The sequence below is a fragment of the Mauremys mutica genome, chromosome 10 (assembly GCF_020497125.1).
Source record: "Mauremys mutica isolate MM-2020 ecotype Southern chromosome 10, ASM2049712v1, whole genome shotgun sequence".
Classification (NCBI taxonomy): domain Eukaryota; kingdom Metazoa; phylum Chordata; order Testudines; family Geoemydidae; genus Mauremys; species Mauremys mutica.
In genome coordinates, this window is record NC_059081.1 from 923,771 (window position 1) to 940,809 (window position 17,039).

The 17,039-nt window shown below is 70.6% G+C and overlaps 1 protein-coding gene across 1 annotated transcript in view; it reads left to right on the forward strand.

The window, feature by feature from the left end:
* OBSL1 (obscurin like cytoskeletal adaptor 1) overlaps window positions 1-17,039 on the forward strand; it is a 69,721-nt gene that overhangs the window by 51,559 nt on the left and 1,123 nt on the right. Inside the window, exons 18-27 of the mRNA XM_045032795.1 lie at window positions 400-675; window positions 892-1,158; window positions 5,112-5,381; window positions 8,290-8,556; window positions 9,242-9,508; window positions 9,975-10,087; window positions 10,367-10,520; window positions 11,153-11,314; window positions 15,938-16,042; window positions 16,304-16,570. Coding sequence (XP_044888730.1) covers window positions 400-675; window positions 892-1,158; window positions 5,112-5,381; window positions 8,290-8,556; window positions 9,242-9,508; window positions 9,975-10,087; window positions 10,367-10,520; window positions 11,153-11,314; window positions 15,938-16,042; window positions 16,304-16,570 — 2,148 coding nt within the window. The remainder of the gene's footprint in view (window positions 1-399; window positions 676-891; window positions 1,159-5,111; window positions 5,382-8,289; window positions 8,557-9,241; window positions 9,509-9,974; window positions 10,088-10,366; window positions 10,521-11,152; window positions 11,315-15,937; window positions 16,043-16,303; window positions 16,571-17,039) is intronic.

Consider the following 17,039-nt stretch of genomic DNA (forward strand, 5'->3'; position numbering starts at 1 on the left):
CCCGGCTCCTGCCAGCGCCAAGCCCCCTGCCCAGCTCCATGCCAGTGCCCAGCTCCCTGCTCAGCTCCCTGCCCGGCTCCTGCCCAGTCCCCTGCCCGGCTCCTGCCCAGCGCCCAGCTCCCTGCCCAGCCCCCTGCCCAGCCCCCTGCCCAGCTCCTGCCCAGCGCCCAGCTTCCTGCCCAGCTCCCTGCCTGGCTCCTGCCCAGCATGTGGCTCCCTGCCAGTGCCCAGCCCCCTGCCCAGTTCCCTGCCCGGCTCCTGGCCAGCACCCAGCTCCCTGCCCGGCTCCTGCCCAGCACCCAGCTCCCTGTCTGGCTCCTGCCAGCACCCAGCTCCCTGCCCGGCTCCTACCCGACTCCTGCCTGCGCCCAGCTCGCCTGCTCATGGTTCTCTCCCCAGAGGCTCCAGTGGTGTTTGTGAACAAGCAGGAGAAGCCGGAGAAGGTGCTGGTGCTGGAGGGGGGCAGTGCCGTGCTCTCAGCCATCGTCTCCAAGGAGCAGGCTGGAGTGAGCTGGAGGGGGCCCCAGCAGCCCCTGGCAGCAGGGCAGCGCTGCGAGCTGCGGCGAGAGGGCCGGGTGCACAGCCTGGTGCTGAGCAACGTGGGCAAGGACGACGCCGGCCTCTACACCTGCCTCTCCCACCATGACCAGATGCAGTTTGAAGTGAGCGTGAAAGGTGAGGGGGCAGCACCGGGGGGGGGGGGGTCCCAGCCGGCAGCCCTGCAGCCCCAGGGCAAACCAGGGCAGACGCTGACCATCTGCAGCAGGGGATCTGGCAGCAGCGAGGGCAGGACAGGGCCCCCCATGGCCGTGGGGATCCAGTGGTGCTGGAGGCAGGGTGGGACCCCCATCAGGGGCACAGATACCGACCGGCCTCCGTTCGTGTCCCCAGAGCTGCTGGTGAAATTTGTGCGAGGCTTGTCGGACGTGCAGGCGCACGTGGGCGAGACGGTGCTGCTGTGGTGCGAGCTGTGCAAAGCCAAGGGGCAGGTGGTGTGGCTGAAGGATGGGCAGGAACTGGAGCCCAGCGGCAGGTGGGAGATCAAGGCAGAGGGGCGGGAGCGGTCCCTGGCGCTGAGCAATGTGGGGCCTGAGGATGCCGGCGAGTACTCCTGTGAGTCCAAGGATGACCGGACGCTGGCCACGGTGACTGTGCAGGGTGAGTCACGGGGCCACGGGGCCCTGCTCCAGGGACTTGATACCCCCGGGGCCCAGCCTCAGCCCCGGGGCCCTGACCCCCCAGCCCAACTCTCAGCCCTGGGGCCCTGATCGACTGCCCCTGGGGCCCAGCCCGCAGCTCCAGGGCCCTGACCCCCCAGCCCAGCCCAGCTCCAGGGACCTGATCCCCCAGCCCAACTCTCAGCCCTGGGGCCCTGATCCACTGCCCCTGTGGCCCAGCCCGCAGCTCCCGGGCCCTGACCCCCCAGCCCAACTCTCAGCCCTGGGGCCCTGATCGACTGCCCCTGGGGCCCAGCCCGCAGCTCCCGGGCCCTGACCCCCCAGCCCAACTCTCAGCTCTGGGGCCCTGATCCACTGCCCCTGGGGCCCGGCCCTCAGCCCCGGGGCCCTGACCCCCCAGCCCAACTCTCAGCCCTGGGGCCCTGATCGACTGCCCCTGGGGCCCAGCCCGCAGCTCCCGGGCCCTGACCCCCCAGCCCAGCCCAGCTCCAGGGACCTGATCCCCCAGCCCAACTCTCAGCCCTGGGGCCCTGATCGACTGCCCCTGGGGCCCAGCCCGCAGCTCCCGGGCCCTGACCCCCCAGCCCAACTCTCAGCTCTGGGGCCCTGATCCACTGCCCCTGGGGCCCGGCCCTCAGCCCCGGGGCCCTGACCCCCCAGCCCAACTCTCAGCCCTGGGGCCCTGATCGACTGCCCCTGGGGCCCAGCCCGCAGCTCCCGGGCCCTGACCCCCCAGCCCAGCCCAGCTCCAGGGACCTGATCCCCCAGCCCAACTCTCAGCCCTGGGGCCCTGATCCACTGCCCCTGGGGCCCGGCCCTCAGCCCCGGGGTCCTGACCCCCCAGCCCAACTCTCAGCCCTGGGGCCCTGATCGACTGCCCCTGGGGCCCAGCCCGCAGCTCCCGGGCCCTGACCCCCCAGCCCAACTCTCAGCTCTGGGGCCCTGATCCACTGCCCCTGGGGCCCGGCCCTCAGCCCCGGGGCCCTGACCCCCCAGCCCAACTCTCAGCCCTGGGGCCCTGATCGACTGCCCCTGGGGCCCAGCCCGCAGCTCCCGGGCCCTGACCCCCCAGCCCAGCCCAGCTCCCGGGCCCTGACCCCCCAGCCCAACTCTCAGCCCTGGGGCCCTGATCCACTGCCCCTGGGGCCCGGCCCTCAGCCCCGGGGCCCTGACCCCCCAGCCCAACTCTCAGCCCTGGGGCCCTGATCCACTGCCCCTGGGGCCCGGCCCTCAGCCCCGGGGCCCTGACCCCCCAGCCCAACTCTCAGCCCTGGGGCCCTGATCGACTGCCCCTGGGGCCCAGCCCGCAGCTCCCGGGCCCTGACCCCCCAGCCCAGCCCAGCTCCAGGGACCTGATCCCCAAGACCCAGCCCAACCCCTAGAGCCCAGTCCTCAGCCCCGGGGCTCTGACCCCCCAGCCCAACTCTCAGCCCTGGGGCCCTGATCGACTGCCCCTGGGGCCCAGCCCAGCTCCAGGGACCTGATCCCCCAAGACCCGGCCCAACCCCTATAGCCCAGCCCTCAGCCCTGGGGCCCTGATCCACTGCCCCTGGGGCCCAGCCCGCAACCCCAGGGCCCTGACCCCTCAGCCCAGCCCAGCCCCAGGGCCCTGATCCCCTGAGACCCAACCCAGCCCTTGGGGCTCAGCCGTCAGCCCTGGGGCCCTGACCCCTCTAGACCAGCCCAGCTCCAGGGACCTTCCCACTCCCCCACAGACCCAGCCTCTGTGACCCAACCCCCCTCCCAAGACCCACAACAGAGTGCGCTGCAGTCCCCAAGCCGGCATGACGCAGGCGGGTCCCCATGGGGGGCTCTGCCCCTCAGGAGGGGGGCGCACTGGCAGCCCAGTCACATCGGCCGGGGTAGGGGGGATTTTGTGGCTGTGGCTCTCGTACCAATCCCAGGTGGGTGCCATGCGCTGGGGGAGGGGGGATGAGCTCCCCCCAGCACCAGCATCTTGCCCGGGGGTGCTGTTCACCCAGCTGCTCTGAGCAGGGTGCAGAGGAGGGGAGTGAGCGGGGGGAGGGGGGCGAGCAGGGTGCAGGGGAGGGGAGTGAGCGGGGGGAGGGGGGGAGAGCAGGGTGCAGGGGAGGGGAGTGAGCGGGGGGAGGGGGAGGGGGAGGGGCGAGCAGAGTGCAGGGGAGGAGGGTGAGCGGGGTGAGGGGGCGAGCAGGGTGCAGGGGAGGAGGGGGAGCGGGGTGAGGGGGCGAGCAGGGTGCAGGGGAGGGGTGTGAGTGGGGGGAGGGGGCGAGCAGGGTGCAAGGGAGGGGGTGAGCAGGGTGCAGGGGAGTGGGTGAGCGGGGGGAGGGGGCGAGCAGGGTGCAGGGGAGTGGGTGAGCGGGGGGAGGGGGCGAGCAGGGTGCAGGGGAGGAGGGTGAGCGGGGGGAGGGGGCGAGCAGGGTGCAGGGGAGGAGGGTGAGTGGGGGGAGGGGGCGAGCAGGGTGCAGGGGAGGCGGGGGGAGGGGGGGCGAGCAGGGTGCAGGGGAGGGGAGTGAGCGGGGGGAGGAGGGGTGAACAGGGGGAGGGGGAGGGGCGAGCAGAGTGCAGGGGAGGAGGGTGAGCGGGGGGAGGGGGCGAGCAGGGTGCAGGGGAGGAGGGTGAGCGGGGGGAGGGGGCGAGCAGGGTGCAGGGGAGGAGGGTGAGCGGGGGGAGGGGGCGAGCAGGGTGCAGGGGAGGAGGGTGAGCGGGGGGAGGGGGCGAGCAGGGTGCAGGGGAGGAGGGTGAGCGGGGGGAGGGGGGGCGAGCAGGGTGCAGGGGAGGGGAGTGAGCGGGGGGAGGGGGGGAGCAGGGTGCAGGGGAGGGGAGTGAGCGGGGGGAGGGGGGGCGAGCAGGGTGCAGGGGAGGGGGGTGAGCGGGGGGAGGAGGGGTGAACAGGGGGAGGGGGAGGGGGCGAGCAGAGTGCAGGGGAGTGGGTGAGCGGGGGGAGTGGGTGAGCGGGGGGAGGGGGGTGAGCAGGGTGCAGGGGAGGGGGGTGAGCGGGGGGAGGGGGGGCGAGCAGGGTGCAGGGGAGGGGGGTGAGCGGGGGGAGGAGGGGTGAACAGGGGCAGGGGGTGAGCAGAGTGCAGGGGAGTGGGTGAGCGGGGGGAGGGGGCTAGCAGGGTGCAGGGGAGGGGGGCGAGCAGGGTGCAGGGGAGGGGGGTGAGCGGGGGGAGGAGGGGTGAACAGGGGGAGGGGGAGGGGGGTGAGCGGGGTGCAGGGGAGGGGTGTGGGTGGGGGGAGGGGGCGAGCAGGGTGCAGGGGAGGGGAGTGAGCGGGGGGAGGGGGTGAGCAGGGTGCAGGGGAGGGGAGCGAGCAGGGTGCAGGGGAGGGGGGTGAGCGGGGGGAGGAGGGGTGAACAGGGGGAGGGGGAGGGGGCGAGCAGAGTGCAGGGGAGTGGGTGAGCGGGGGGATGGGGCGAGCAGGGTGCAGGGGAGGGGTGTGAGCGGGGGGAGGGGGCTAGCAGGGTGCATGGGAGGGGGGTGAGCAGGGTGCAGGGGAGGAGGGTGAGCGGGGGGAGGGGGCGCGAGAAGGGTGACGGGGAGGGGGGTGAGCGGGGGGAGGGGGCGAGCAGGGTGCAGGGGAGGGGTGTGAGCGGGGTGAGGGGGCTAGAAGGGTGCATGGGAGGGGGGTGAGCAGGGTGCAGGGGAGGAGGGTGAGCGGGGGGAGGGGGGGCGAGCAGGGTGAAGGGGAGGGGGGTGAGCGGGGGGAGGGGGCGAGCAGAGTGCAGGGGAGGGGGGTGAGCGGGGGGAGGGGGCGAGCAGGGTGCATGGGAGGGGGGCGAGCAGGGTGCAGGGGAGGGGGGTGAGCGGGGGGAGAAGGGGTGAACAGGGGGAGGGGGAGGGGGTGAGCAGAGTGCAGGGGAGTGGGGGCGGGGGTGGGGGCGGGCAGTGGGATGTGAGGGGAGACGGGCACGGAGGCCCAGTGAGAGCCCCCCCTCACCCGCTCTGGCCCCAGTGCCCAGGGTGGTGGAGATCCTCTCGGAGCTGCACAGCGTGACGGTGCTGGAGGGGGAAGACACCACATTCAAGTGCCTGGTGTCCCCGGATGACGTGGCCCTGACGTGGCAGCTGAACGGCCAGGCTGTCACCTCCTGCGAGCGGCTGGTGGTGACCAGGAACGGGCTGTGCCATGCCCTGACCATCCGGCAGTGCCACCTGGGAGACGCAGGCACCGTCACAGCCCGCGCTGAGGGCCTGGTGAGCACAGCCCGGCTGAGCGTGCAAGGTGAGGGGACTGGCCTGGCTGAGCGTGCAAGGGAGGGGCCTGGGGTGGGGCCGCCTGTCTGATTGTGCAAGGGAGGGGCCTGGGGTGGGGCCAAGTGGCTGAGCGTGCAAGGGAGGGGCCTGGGGTGGGGCCAAGTGGCTGAGCGTGCAAGGGAGGGGCCTGGGGCAGGGCCACCTGGCTGAGCGTGCAAGGGAGGGGCCTGGGGCAGGGCAGCCCATCTGAGTGTGCCAGGGAGGGGCCTGGGGCTGACCACAGCCCGGCCTAGCTGAGTGTGTCTGTTGTAGGAGGAATCTCGTTGAGGGATGCGCGGGGGTTTCCCCTGGGGGTGTCGGGGGAGGATTTTCTCTCTCGGCTGATTTCTGAGGCCGTGGTTCTCGGGGTCTGTCTCGGTGGGGATGGAGTCTCATGGAGGGTTCCTCCTGTTTGGGGGTTTCTCCCAGAGGGAGGTATTTGTTGGGGGGGGGTCTCTCATGGGCAGGGGCGGCTCTACATATTTGGCCGCCCCAAGCAGTCAGGCTCAGGAGACGCCCGGGAGCCGCGGGAGCAGCGGACCTCCCGCGGGCATGACTGTGGAGGGTCCGCTGGTCGCGCGGCTCAGCTGGACCTCCGGCAGCTGCGGATGGTTGGCTGGTCCGGTGGCTCCCAGTGGAGCTTCCGCAGTCATGCCTGCGGGAGGTCCAGCCGAGCCGCGGGACCAGCGCCCCCTCCGCAGTCATGCCTGCAGCAGGTCCGGTCGTCCCGGGGCTCTGGGGAACCCACCCCACCGGCCCAGCCTGCCGCCCCTGCCGGCAAATGCCGCCCCACGCGCGTGCTTGCCGCGCTGGGGTCTGGAGCCGGCCCTGCTCATGGGAGGGGTCTAGGATGGCGTGGGGTGGGTTCCAAGAGGTCTCCTGGGGGTGAGGGGAATGGCAGGGGTGGGTAGTTCCTGGGAGATCACCTGGGGGGTTCTGGGATGGCAGGAAGTAGTTCCTGGGGGGTCTCTCACAGGTCCTGGGCTGGGGGCGTGTGTAGTTCCTGGGGGGTAGGTCCCCAGAGGGTCTCTCACAGGGGCTGGGCGGCAGTGGGGGGGGAGTGTAGTTCCCACGGGGTGGTTCCCGAGTGGGTCTCTCACAGGGTCTCAGCGGCGGTGTTGGGGGTAGTTCCGGGGGTGTAGTTCCTACTGGGTGGTTCCCCACTGGGTCTCTCTCAGGGTCTGGGCTGGTGTGTATGTGTAGTTCCTGGGGGGTTGGTTCCCCAGGGGGTCTCTGAGAGGGTCTGGGCAGCGGTGGGGGGGGGTTGGTTCCCCAGAGGGTCTGGGCAGCGGTGGGGCGGGTGGTTCCCCAGGGGGTGGTTCCCCAGGGGGTCTCTCACAGGGGCTGGGCGGTGGGGGGGTTGGTTCCCCAGTGGGTCTCTCACAGGGGCTGGGCTGGGGGTGGGGTTGGTTCCCCAGGGGGGTCTCTCACAGGGGCTGGGCTGGGGGTGGGGTTGGTTCCCCAGGGGGTGGTTCCCCAGGGGGTCTCTCACAGGGGCTGGGCTGGGGGTGGGGGGGTTGGTTCCCCAGGGGGTGGTTCCCCAGGGGGTCTCTCACAGGGGCTGGGCTGGGGGTGGGGTTGGTTCCCCAGGGGGTGGTTCCCCAGGGGGTCTCTCACAGGGGCTGGGCTGGGGGTGGGGGGGTTGGTTCCCCAGGGGGTGGTTCCCCAGGGGGTCTCTCACAGGGGCTGGGCTGGGGGTGGGGTTGGTTCCCCAGGGGGTCTCTCACAGGGGCTGGGCGGGGGTGGGAGGGTGTTGGTTCCCCAGAGGGTCTGGGCAGCGGTGGGGCGGGTGGTTCCCCAGGGGGTAGTTCCCCAGGGGGTCTCTCACAGGGGCTGGGCTGGGGGTGGGGGGGTTGGTTCCCCAGGGGGTCTCTCACAGGGGCTGGGCTGGGGGTGGGGGGGTTGGTTCCCCAGGGGGTGGTTCCCCAGGGGGTCTCTCACAGGGGCTGGGCTGGGGGTGGGGTTGGTTCCCCAGGGGGTGGTTCCCCAGGGGGTCTCTCACAGGGGCTGGGCTGGGGGTGGGGTTGGTTCCCCAGGGGGTGGTTCCCCAGGGGGTTTCTCACAGGGGCTGGGCTGGGGGTGGGGGTGTTGGTTCCCCAGCGGGTGATTCCCCAGGGGGTCTCTCACAGGGGCTGGGCAGCGGTGGGGCCGGTGGTTCCCCAGGGGGTCTCTCACAGGGGCTGGGCGGGGGTGGGGGGGTGTTGGTTCCCCAGGGGGTGGTTCCCCAGGGGGTCTCTCACAGGGGCTGGGCTGGGTGGGGGGTGTTGGTTCCCCAGAGGGTCTGGGCGGCGGTGGGGGGGGTTGGTTCCCCAGGGGGGTCTCTCACAGGGGCTGGGCTGGGGGTGGGGGGGTTGGTTCCCCAGAGGGTCTGGGCAGCGGTGGGGGGGAGGGTCCCCAGGGGGTCTCTCACAGGGGCTGGGCTGGGGGTGGGGTTGGTTCCCCAGGGGGTAGTTCCCCAGGGGGTCTCTCACAGGGGCTGGGCTGGATGGGGGGGGTTGGTTCCCCAGAGGGTCTGGGCAGCGGTGGGGGGGGGTTGGTTCCCCAGGGGGTCTCTCACAGGGGCTGGGCGGGGTGTTGGTTCCCCAGAGGGTCTGGGCGGCGGTGGGGGGGTTGGTTCCCCAGAGGGTCTCTCACAGGGGCTGGGCGGGGTGGGGGGGTGTTGGTTCCCCAGGGGGTCTCTCACAGGGGCTGGGCGGTGGGGGGGTTGGTTCCCCAGGGGGTCTCTCACAGGGGCTGGGCTGGGGGTGGGGTTGGTTCCCCAGGGGGTAGTTCCCCAGGGGGTCTCTCACAGGGGCTGGGCTGGATGGGGGGGTTGGTTCCCCAGAGGGTCTGGGCGGCGGGGGCTCCCCGGGCTCCCCGTCGGGCCGGTGGAAGCCCTGCCCTGCGGTGCCTTGCAGAGGCCCAGGTGCTGTTTGTGCGGAAGCTGCAGGACGTGGTGGCCGAGGAGCTGCAGGACGCGGTGCTGCAGGTGGAGCTGAGCTGCGAGGCGGGCGAGGTGCAGTGGCTGAAGCAGGGGGTGCTCATCCAGCCGGGCAGCAAGTACCAGCTGCAGGAGGCCGGGCGCAGACGGGGCCTGACCATTCGCAGCCTCAGCCCCTCGGACCGCGGCACCTACCGCTGCGAGAGCCTCCACGACCGGACGCAGGCCAAGCTGAGCGTGGAGCGTAGGTGCCCCTGCCCCTGGCTCCAGCAGGGCCTGGCCAGGGGAGGCTGCAGGGAGGGGAGGCTGGGGGTGCGGAGGGGAGGTAATGGTGTGGGGGGGTGGCCTGGAGAGGGGAGGGGTGGGGGGGGAGGCTGTGGGTGGCCTAAGGTGGGCAGGGGATTAAAATGGGAGCCAAGTGACTGAGGCTGAATCTCAGGGAAGTTCTCTGGCAGCTGCAGCTGGCTGGGAGTCATCCCTGGGAGGGGCTGTGGGGGGTCCTGTGGCTGGCCCATCCCCTTGGTGCAGCCCCATCCCTGCCCCCCGATGTCAGTCCAGGTACAGACCCATCCCTGCCCCCCGGCACCTGTCCGGGTTCAGACGCATCCCTGCCCCCTGGCGCCTGACTGGGTTCAGACCCATCCCTATTCCCATGGCGCCGGTCTGGGCTCAGACGCATCCCCACCCCCTGGCACGGTCTGGGTTCAGACCCATCCCCGCCCCCTGGCACGGGTCCGGGCTCAGACGCATCCCCACCCCCTGGCGCTGGTCTGGTAGCAGACGCATCCCCGCCCCCTGGCACGGGTCCGGGCTCAGACGCATCCCCACCCCCTGGCGCTGGTCTGGGAGCAGACGCATCCCCACCCCCTGGCGCTGGTCTGGGAGCAGACCCATCCCTGCCCCCTGGCACCGCTCTCTCTCCGCTGCAGCCCGAAAGGTGTCTGTGCAGAAGCCACTATCGGACGTGGAGACCTTTGAGAAGGAGACAGCCACGTTCCAGCTGGAGCTGTCCCATGCCGACGTGCCCGGGGTGTGGACGCGGGACGGCATCCGGGTGAAACCCAGCCGGACCTGCCGGGTCAGCGCCACGGGCTGCGTGCACAGCCTGACGCTGCTGGGGCTCACGCTGGAGGATTCGGGCACCGTCACCTTCACCGCCGACACCCTGCGTTCCAGCGCCCGCCTGACAATCAGAGGTGGGGGCTTGGCTGTGGGTTGGGCCACGTGTCACACCATGTGGGGCCTGCCACGGAACCACTCTGGCGCCACCTGCTCACCCCGTCCTGACGCTCTGCAGAGCCTCAGCCCAACATCGCAGACCCTGCTGCTGCAGCCTGAGCGCTGGGGTCTGCAGCCCCTGCCCCAGGAGCAGATCACAGGCACGGGCCAGCGCTTGCAGCGAAGCAGGGCCCACCCGTGACCTCCCTGCTGTGAGCTTCTCCACAGCAGTGCCCCACTGGGGAAGCCAGCGTTGTGAGCTTCTCCACAGCAGTGCCCCACTGGGGAAGCCAGCGTTGTGAGCTTCTCCACAGCAGTGCCCCACTAGGGAAGCCAGTGCTGTGAGCTTCTCCACAGCAGTGTCCTGTGCCCCTCCGGTCCCGCTCCTGAGTGGAGCTCCTTGCATCTGGTTAACTCTCGGGCCTGTGTCTCCTCTCCTCTCAGAGCCGCCAGTCGCCATGGTGAAGGCCCCCCGGGACGTGGGTGTCCCTGAGACAGGGGCTGCCAGCTTCGAGTGCGAGCTGTCCCGCCCCATTGCGGAGGTGAAGTGGTACAAGGTGAGGGCGGCTCTGTGACACCGTCTGGGCCCCGGGGCCTGGCCTCTCCCGGCCCGAGGCCCCTCTGGGCTGCAGGCAGGCGTTCTGCCCTGGGCCAGGCCTGGCTTCAAGCTCAGCCATGGGGGGGACGAGCTGCAGGGGGGTGCCCCAGCCATGGGCTCCCACCCGGCACGCGGTGTCAGCCCCGAGCCCCTCGTCCTGCCCCGTCCCTCCCAGGCTGCCTGCCGGGAGCCCCAGCCCCGGGCAGCCCAGTGACTGCGTCCCTCTCCGTCCCGGCAGGACGGGACGGCGCTCCGAGCCGGGCCCAAGTGCCGCATCTACTCAGTGGGCCGCCGGCGCCTGCTGCAGCTCAGCCACTGCAGCCTGGCCGATGCAGGGGAGTACACGTGCGACGCAGGCGACTGCCGGGCCTCCGCCACGCTGCGGGTCTATGGTACGACGGGCCGGGGGGCTCCAGGGGTGAGAGCGGAGGGGGGGGGCTGAGAGCTGAGGGTTCTCTTGGGGGTGAGAGCGGGAGGGGCTGAGAGCCGAGGGGCTCCGGGGGTTAGAGCTGGGGGCGGGCTGAGGGGGCTCCGAGGGTCAGAGTGGGGGGGGGGGCTGAGAGGAGGGGCGGGGCTGAGAGCCGAGGGGCTCCGGGGCTGCGAGGGTGAGAACGGGGGGGGCTGAGAGCGGGGGGGGGGCTCCGAGGGTGAGAGCTGAGGGGCTCCAGGGGTTAGAGCTGGGGGCGGGCTGAGAGCCGAGGGTGAGAGCCAGGGGGGGCTGAGAGCCGAGGGGCTCCAGGGGTTAGAGCAGGAGTGGGCTGAGAGCGGGGCTGAGAGCTGAGGGGGCTCCGAGGGTGAGAGCGGGGGGGGGGGGGGGCTGAGAGCTGAGCGGCTCCAGGGGTTAGAGCTGGGGTGGGCTGAGAGCGGGGGGGGCTGAGAGCCGAGGGGGCTCCGAGGGTGAGAGCCGGGGTGGGGGCTGAGAGCCGCTGAGCTGGGGGATGGGGCTTCCCTTAGTCACACCACAGCCCCTGCAGAGCTGTGTGGGGATGGAGACCCCAGGGGTTTGTTCCTGTCCCCCTTGCAGAGCGCCAGGTGCAGATCGTGCAGGAGCTGGCGGACGTGCGTGTGCGTGAGAACGAGAACGCCGTCTTCACCTGCCAGGTCTCGCACGAGGACGTGAAGGGCGAGTGGTTCAGGGACGGCGAGAAAATCAAAGTCACCAGCACTGTGAAAATTCGGCAAGAGGGTGAGTGCCACCCCCCCCCCCGCCCCCAGCCAGGCCGCTCCCGGGGCCCTGGTGTTCCTGCTGCTCCCTGTCCCGCTGCCTGCCGCACTCACCCCCACACTCGCCGCGGGAGGCTGCTGGACCTGCGGGCTCAGAGCCCCGTGGTCTGGGCGTAGAACAACTAGGGGATCACCCAGCCTGGGCAGGCCACGCTCACGGCATTCCCTGGGGCTCCTGCGTTCCTCCAACCCCCGCCCCAGCTCTCTGTGCCCCACCCCATCCCGCAACCTCAGTGACTCCTGCAACACAGCCTGGCCCCTCCCTCCTCCTGGGGCTGTGTGTGTCCCCGTTCCCCTCCTCCCCACGGCAGGGCCCCTTCTCTGCTCCTCCTGGGGCTGTGTGTGTCCCCGTTCCCCTCCTCCCCACGGCAGGGCCCCTTCTCTGCTCCTCCTGGGGCTGTGTGTGTCCCCGTTCCCCTCCTCCCCACGGCAGGGCCCCTTCTCGCCTCCTCCTGGGGCTCTGTATGTATCCCCGTTCCCCTCCTCCCCACGGCAGGGCCCCTTCTCTGCTCCTCCTGGGGCTGTGTGTGTCCCCGTTCCCCTCCTCCCCACGGCAGGGCCCCTTCTCGCCTCCTCCTGGGGCTGTGTGTGTCCCCGTTCCCCTCCTCCCCACGGCAGGGACCCTTCTCGCCTCCTCCTGGGGCTGTGTGTGTCCCCGTTCCCCTCCTCCCCACGGCAGGGCCCCTTCTCTGCTCCTCCTGGGGCTGTGTGTGTCCCCGTTCCCCTCCTCCCCACGGCAGGGCCCCTTCTCTGCTCCTCCTGGGGCTGTGTGTGTGTCCCCGTTCCCCTCCTCCCCACGGCAGGGCCCCTTCTCGCCTCCTACTGGGGCTGTGTGGTCCCCGTTCCCCACCTCCCCACGGCAGGCCCCCTTCTCGCCTCCTTCTGGGGCTGTGTGTGTCCCCGTTCCCCTCCTCCCCACGGCAGGGCCCCTTCTCTGCTCCTCCTGGGGCTGTGTGTGTGTCCCCGTTCCCCTCCTCCCCACGGCAGGGCCCCTTCTCGCCTCCTCCTGGGGCTCTGTGTGTGTCCCCGTTCCCCTCCTCCCCACGGCAGGGCCCCTTCTCTGCTCCTTCTGGGGCTCTGTGTGTGTCCCCGTTCCCCTCCTCCCCACGGCAGGGCCCCTTCTCTGCTCCTCCTGGGGCTCTGTGTGTGTCCCCGTTCCCCTCCTCCCCACGGCAGGGACCCTTCTCGCCTCCTCCTGGGGCTCTGTGTGTCCCCGTTCCCCTCCTCCCCACAGCAGGGCCCCTTCTCTGCTCCTCCTGGGGGTGTGTGTCCCCGTTCCCCTCCTCCCCACGGCAGGGCCCCATCTCTCCGCCGTCTGGGGCTCTGTGTGTGTCCCCCTTCCCCTCCTCCCCACGGCAGGGCCCCTTCTCTGCTCCTCCTGGGGCTCTGTGTGTGTCCCCGTTCCCCTCCTCCCCACGGCAGGGCCCCTTCTCTCCTCCTCCTGGGGCTGTGTGTGTCCCCGTTCCCCTCCGCCCCACGGCAGGCCCCCTTCTCTTCTCCTCCTGGGGCTGTGTGTGTCCCCGTTCCCCTCCTCCCCACGGCAGGGCCCCTTCTCGCCTCCTTCTGGGGCTCTGTGTGTGTCCCCGTTCCCCTCCTCCCCACGGCAGGGCCCCTTCTCTGCTCCTCCTGGGGCTCTGTGTGTGTCCCCGTTCCCCTCCTCCCCACGGCAGGGCCCCTTCTCTCCTCCTCCTGGGGCTCTGTGTGTGTCCCCGTTCCCCTCCTCCCCACGGCAGGCCCCCTTCTCGCCTCCTTCTGGGGCTGTGTGTCCCCGTTCCCCTCCTCCCCACGGCAGGGCCCCTTCTCTGCTCCTCCTGGGGCTCTGTGTGTGTCCCCGTTCCCCTCCTCCCCACGGCAGGGCCCCTTCTCTGCTCCTTCTGGGGCTCTGTGTGTGTCCCCGTTCCCCTCCTCCCCATGGCAGGGCCTCTTCTCGCCTCCTCCTGGGGCTCTGTGTGTGTCCCCGTTCCCCTCCTCCCCACGGCAGGCCCCCTTCTCGCCTCCTTCTGGGGCTGTGTGTCCCCGTTCCCCTCCTCCCCACGGCAGGGCCCCTTCTCTCCTCCTCCTGGGGCTCTGTGTGTGTCCCCGTTCCCCTCCGCCCCACGGCAGGCCCCCTTCTCTGCTCCTCCTGGGGCTGTGTGTGTCCCCGTTCCCCTCCTCCCCACGGCAGGCCCCCTTCTCGCCTCCTCCTGGGGCTCTGTGTGTGTCCCCGTTCCCCTCCTCCCCACGGCAGGGCCCCTTCTCTGCTCCTCCTGGGGCTCTGTGTGTGTCCCCGTTCCCCTCCTCCCCACGGCAGGGCCCCTTCTCACCTCCTCCTGGGGCTCTGTGTGTCCCCGTTCCCCTCCTCCCCATGGCAGGGCCCCTTCTCTGCTCCTCCTGGGGCTGTGTGTGTCCCCGTTCCCCTCCTCCCCACGGCAGGGCCCCTTCTCTGCTCCTCCTGGGGCTGTGTGTGTCCCCGTTCCCCTCCTCCCCACGGCAGGGCCCCTTCTCTGCTCCTCCTGGGGCTGTGTGTCCCCGTTCCCCTCCTCCCCACGGCAGGGCCCCTTCTCTGCTCCTCCTGGGGCTCTGTGTGTGTCCCCGTTCCCCTCCTCCCCACGGCAGGGCCCCTTCTCTGCTCCTCCTGGGGCTCTGTGTGTGTCCCCGTTCCCCTCCTCCCCACGGCAGGGCCCCTTCTCGCCTCCTCCTGGGGCTGTGTGTGTCCCCGTTCCCCTCCTCCCCACGGCAGGGCCCCTTCTCTGCTCCTCCTGGGGCTCTGTGTGTCCCCGTTCCCCTCCTCCCCACGGCAGGGCCCCTTCTCGCCTCCTTCTGGGGCTGTGTGTCCCCGTTCCCCTCCTCCCCACGGCAGGCCCCCTTCTCTGCTCCTCCTGGGGCTGCGTGTGTGTCCCCATTCCCCTCCTCCCCACGGCAGGGCCCCTTCTCGCCTCCTCCTGGGGCTGTGTGTGTCCCCGTTCCCCTCCTCCCCACGGCAGGGCCCCTTCTCTGCTCCTCCTGGGGCTCTGTGTGTCCCCCATTTCTCCCCCACCAGGGGCTCTGTGTCCATGGCTTTTCCCCCTTCTTTATTTCTTCCCTGTCTGTCGGGGTAAGTAACTGGAAGAGCCGGTGGGATTATAGCCGGGTAGTGTGCCCGTGCCAGCTTCAATCTCGCTGGCCTGGGTACCAGCAGCAGTGCGGATGTGGTGGCATAGGCTAGTCACTCAAGCGTGTACACAGGGTCCCCGGGGGGCTTGTGCGAGGGTCAGGGATGGCTCCAGGCACCAGCATCCCAAGCAGGTGCTTGGTTTGGCAATCCGCAAGGGGCAGCAGTCCATGTGTTTTTGCCCCCAAGCTGTGGACGGTGGGGGCAGTCCCTGTGCTGTTAGGGCGGCACACACGTTTCCGTGGTGGCGGCAATTCAGCAGAAGCTTCTATGTTCAGCTGTCTGCGGCGACAATTCAGCGTGCTGCTTGGGGCGGCAAAAACAGTAGAGCCGGCCCTGGCGAGGGTTGCTAGCCTGTGCCATCGTGTCTACGCTATTGCTGTTACCCATGCTAGCCATGGCAGGGCTCTGCCAGCCCATGCCACGCTGGCACCTCCCTGGCAGTGTAGACGGACCATATGAGCCGTCACTCTGGGTGGAAAGGGTTCAAACGCCAGGGGAAAGCGGGGCCGAGCCGAGCTGGGGGCGTGCTGTGCTGGAAGATGTCAGCGGCTGCCCCTGGCCGGTTTGTGGGTCTATACACAGTTAGAGGTGGCTGAAGCTGTGACCCTGCTCGCCAGGTGCCAGGCGTCCGTGTGGCCGTTACCCGGTGGTGTTTGTCACCCAGCTCAGGGGGTTCTGCCCATCCATGCCCAAGCTGGAACTGATGGGGTGGCCGCACTCAGCCGTTAGGCAGTGGGTCCTTACAGCAAAAGGCCGTGTCCATGGGAACCAGCCCAGGACAGCTCTGGCACACCAGCTTTCCATGGGGACACACCGGCTCCGCACGCAGGGTGCCACACCGGATTAACCCAACCCACACCCAGGCTGTGCGTCTCCATGAGTTACGGAGCTCGGGCGCCTCAGCGTCACCCCTGCTCCTGTCACAGGAACGGCGGCCTGGAGACAAGCCTAAGACCTCACTTTGCTCAGCCCACCAGACACTCTGGGGGCGCTCACCAGGCTGGGTGAGCTCACTGGTGCCCACACTGGCTCTCTTGCACGTGCACGAATTCACACGCTGGTGCCTAGTTCACGCACCTCCCCACATTGTGACTGATGTGCGCACGCACACACACACACACACACACACACACACACACACACACACACACACACACACACACACACACACACACACACTCACTGCTGCCCCAGGCATCTCTCAGTGGGGGGGGCGCAGAGTCCGGCTGAGCTGCTCCTCTCCGTGTGTCACTCACACCTTCATTAACCCTGTATTAGCCCCAGAGTCTTTGGCTCTCTCGGGAGGGGGGGGGCACCAGCGCCAAGGAGATCTCCCTACTTACCCCTCCCCAGTCTGCCCGTCCCAGCCCAGGGCAGGGGGCTGCTCACCCGTCATCCCCTGCAATGGCTGAGCCGTGGTGCACGGCGTCACGCCAGCGCCTTCCTCCACAGGCCCCAGGCACTTCCTGCTGGTCTGCAACGTGCGCCCGGAGGACGCGGGATGCATCCGGTTCGTGGCCAAGGCAGCTGCCTCCGACGCCAGCCTGCAGGTGGAGGGTAATGCGTCCCGCGAAGCCCTGGGGGGTGACTAGGTGGGCAGTGGAGGGGGCTGGCTTGGCGGGTGTGCGAGGAAGGGGCTGGGGGCGAGTGGATGCCAGGTGCCAGCTGAGGGCTGGGCGAGCACCGAGCTGGGCGTTTGCTGTGGCTGGGAGGTCTCGCACTGGTTTCGGGGGAGGGAGGTGGGAGTGACCCCCCAGGCCCCAGCCCCTCGCTTGTCCCCTCCCATCCCCCCGGGCTCACAGGCGCTCCCCTCGGCAGCACTCCCTATCCGGATCATAAAGCCGCTGCGTGACAAGACGGCGCTGGTGCGGCACAAGGCCACGCTGGAGTGCACCGTGTCGCAGGCACGCGGCCGCGTGCGCTGGTTCCGCGGCGACACCGAGATCTTCGCCAGCGACAAGTATGAGATCTGCAACCTCGACTGCTATCGCACCCTCATCATCCACCGCGTGGGGCCGGAGGACGAGGCCTCCTACACCTGCGACGCCTTTGACGACCGCTCCACCGCCCGCCTGCTGGTGGAGGGTGAGGCGCAGGGCGTGGCTGGGGACTGGCCCCGGTGGGGAGGGGGCTGGCACCGTTCGTGGGGCTGGGTGCCACTGGGCGCTGCACGGGCCAGGCTGGGCGTGTGCAGCCCAGGGGCTCCAGGGCCTGTGGGGGCTGCAGAACGTGGCGGTGGTGGCCCCCGCTGAGGCCTGGCTCGAGTGCGAGGTGTCTGTCCCCGAATGGGGCGGTGCTGTGGGCTGGCACACATGTGGGTGGAGCGCGTGGGCCGGGTGCACAGGCTGGCGCTGCACCGGGCCTCACCCAGCACGAGCAGGTGCTGAAGGTCTCCGTCCGCGGTGCCTGTGCCGAGGCCCAGCTCACCGGGCGAGGGACGTGGTCCAGCTGCGTCCGTGGGCCCAGCGCCGAGGCTTCACCGGGGGTGTGCCTGGCAGCCCGGCAACTCCTGTCACCCGACTCAGGCCCCTGGCCAGGGTCCGTCGCTGCCACG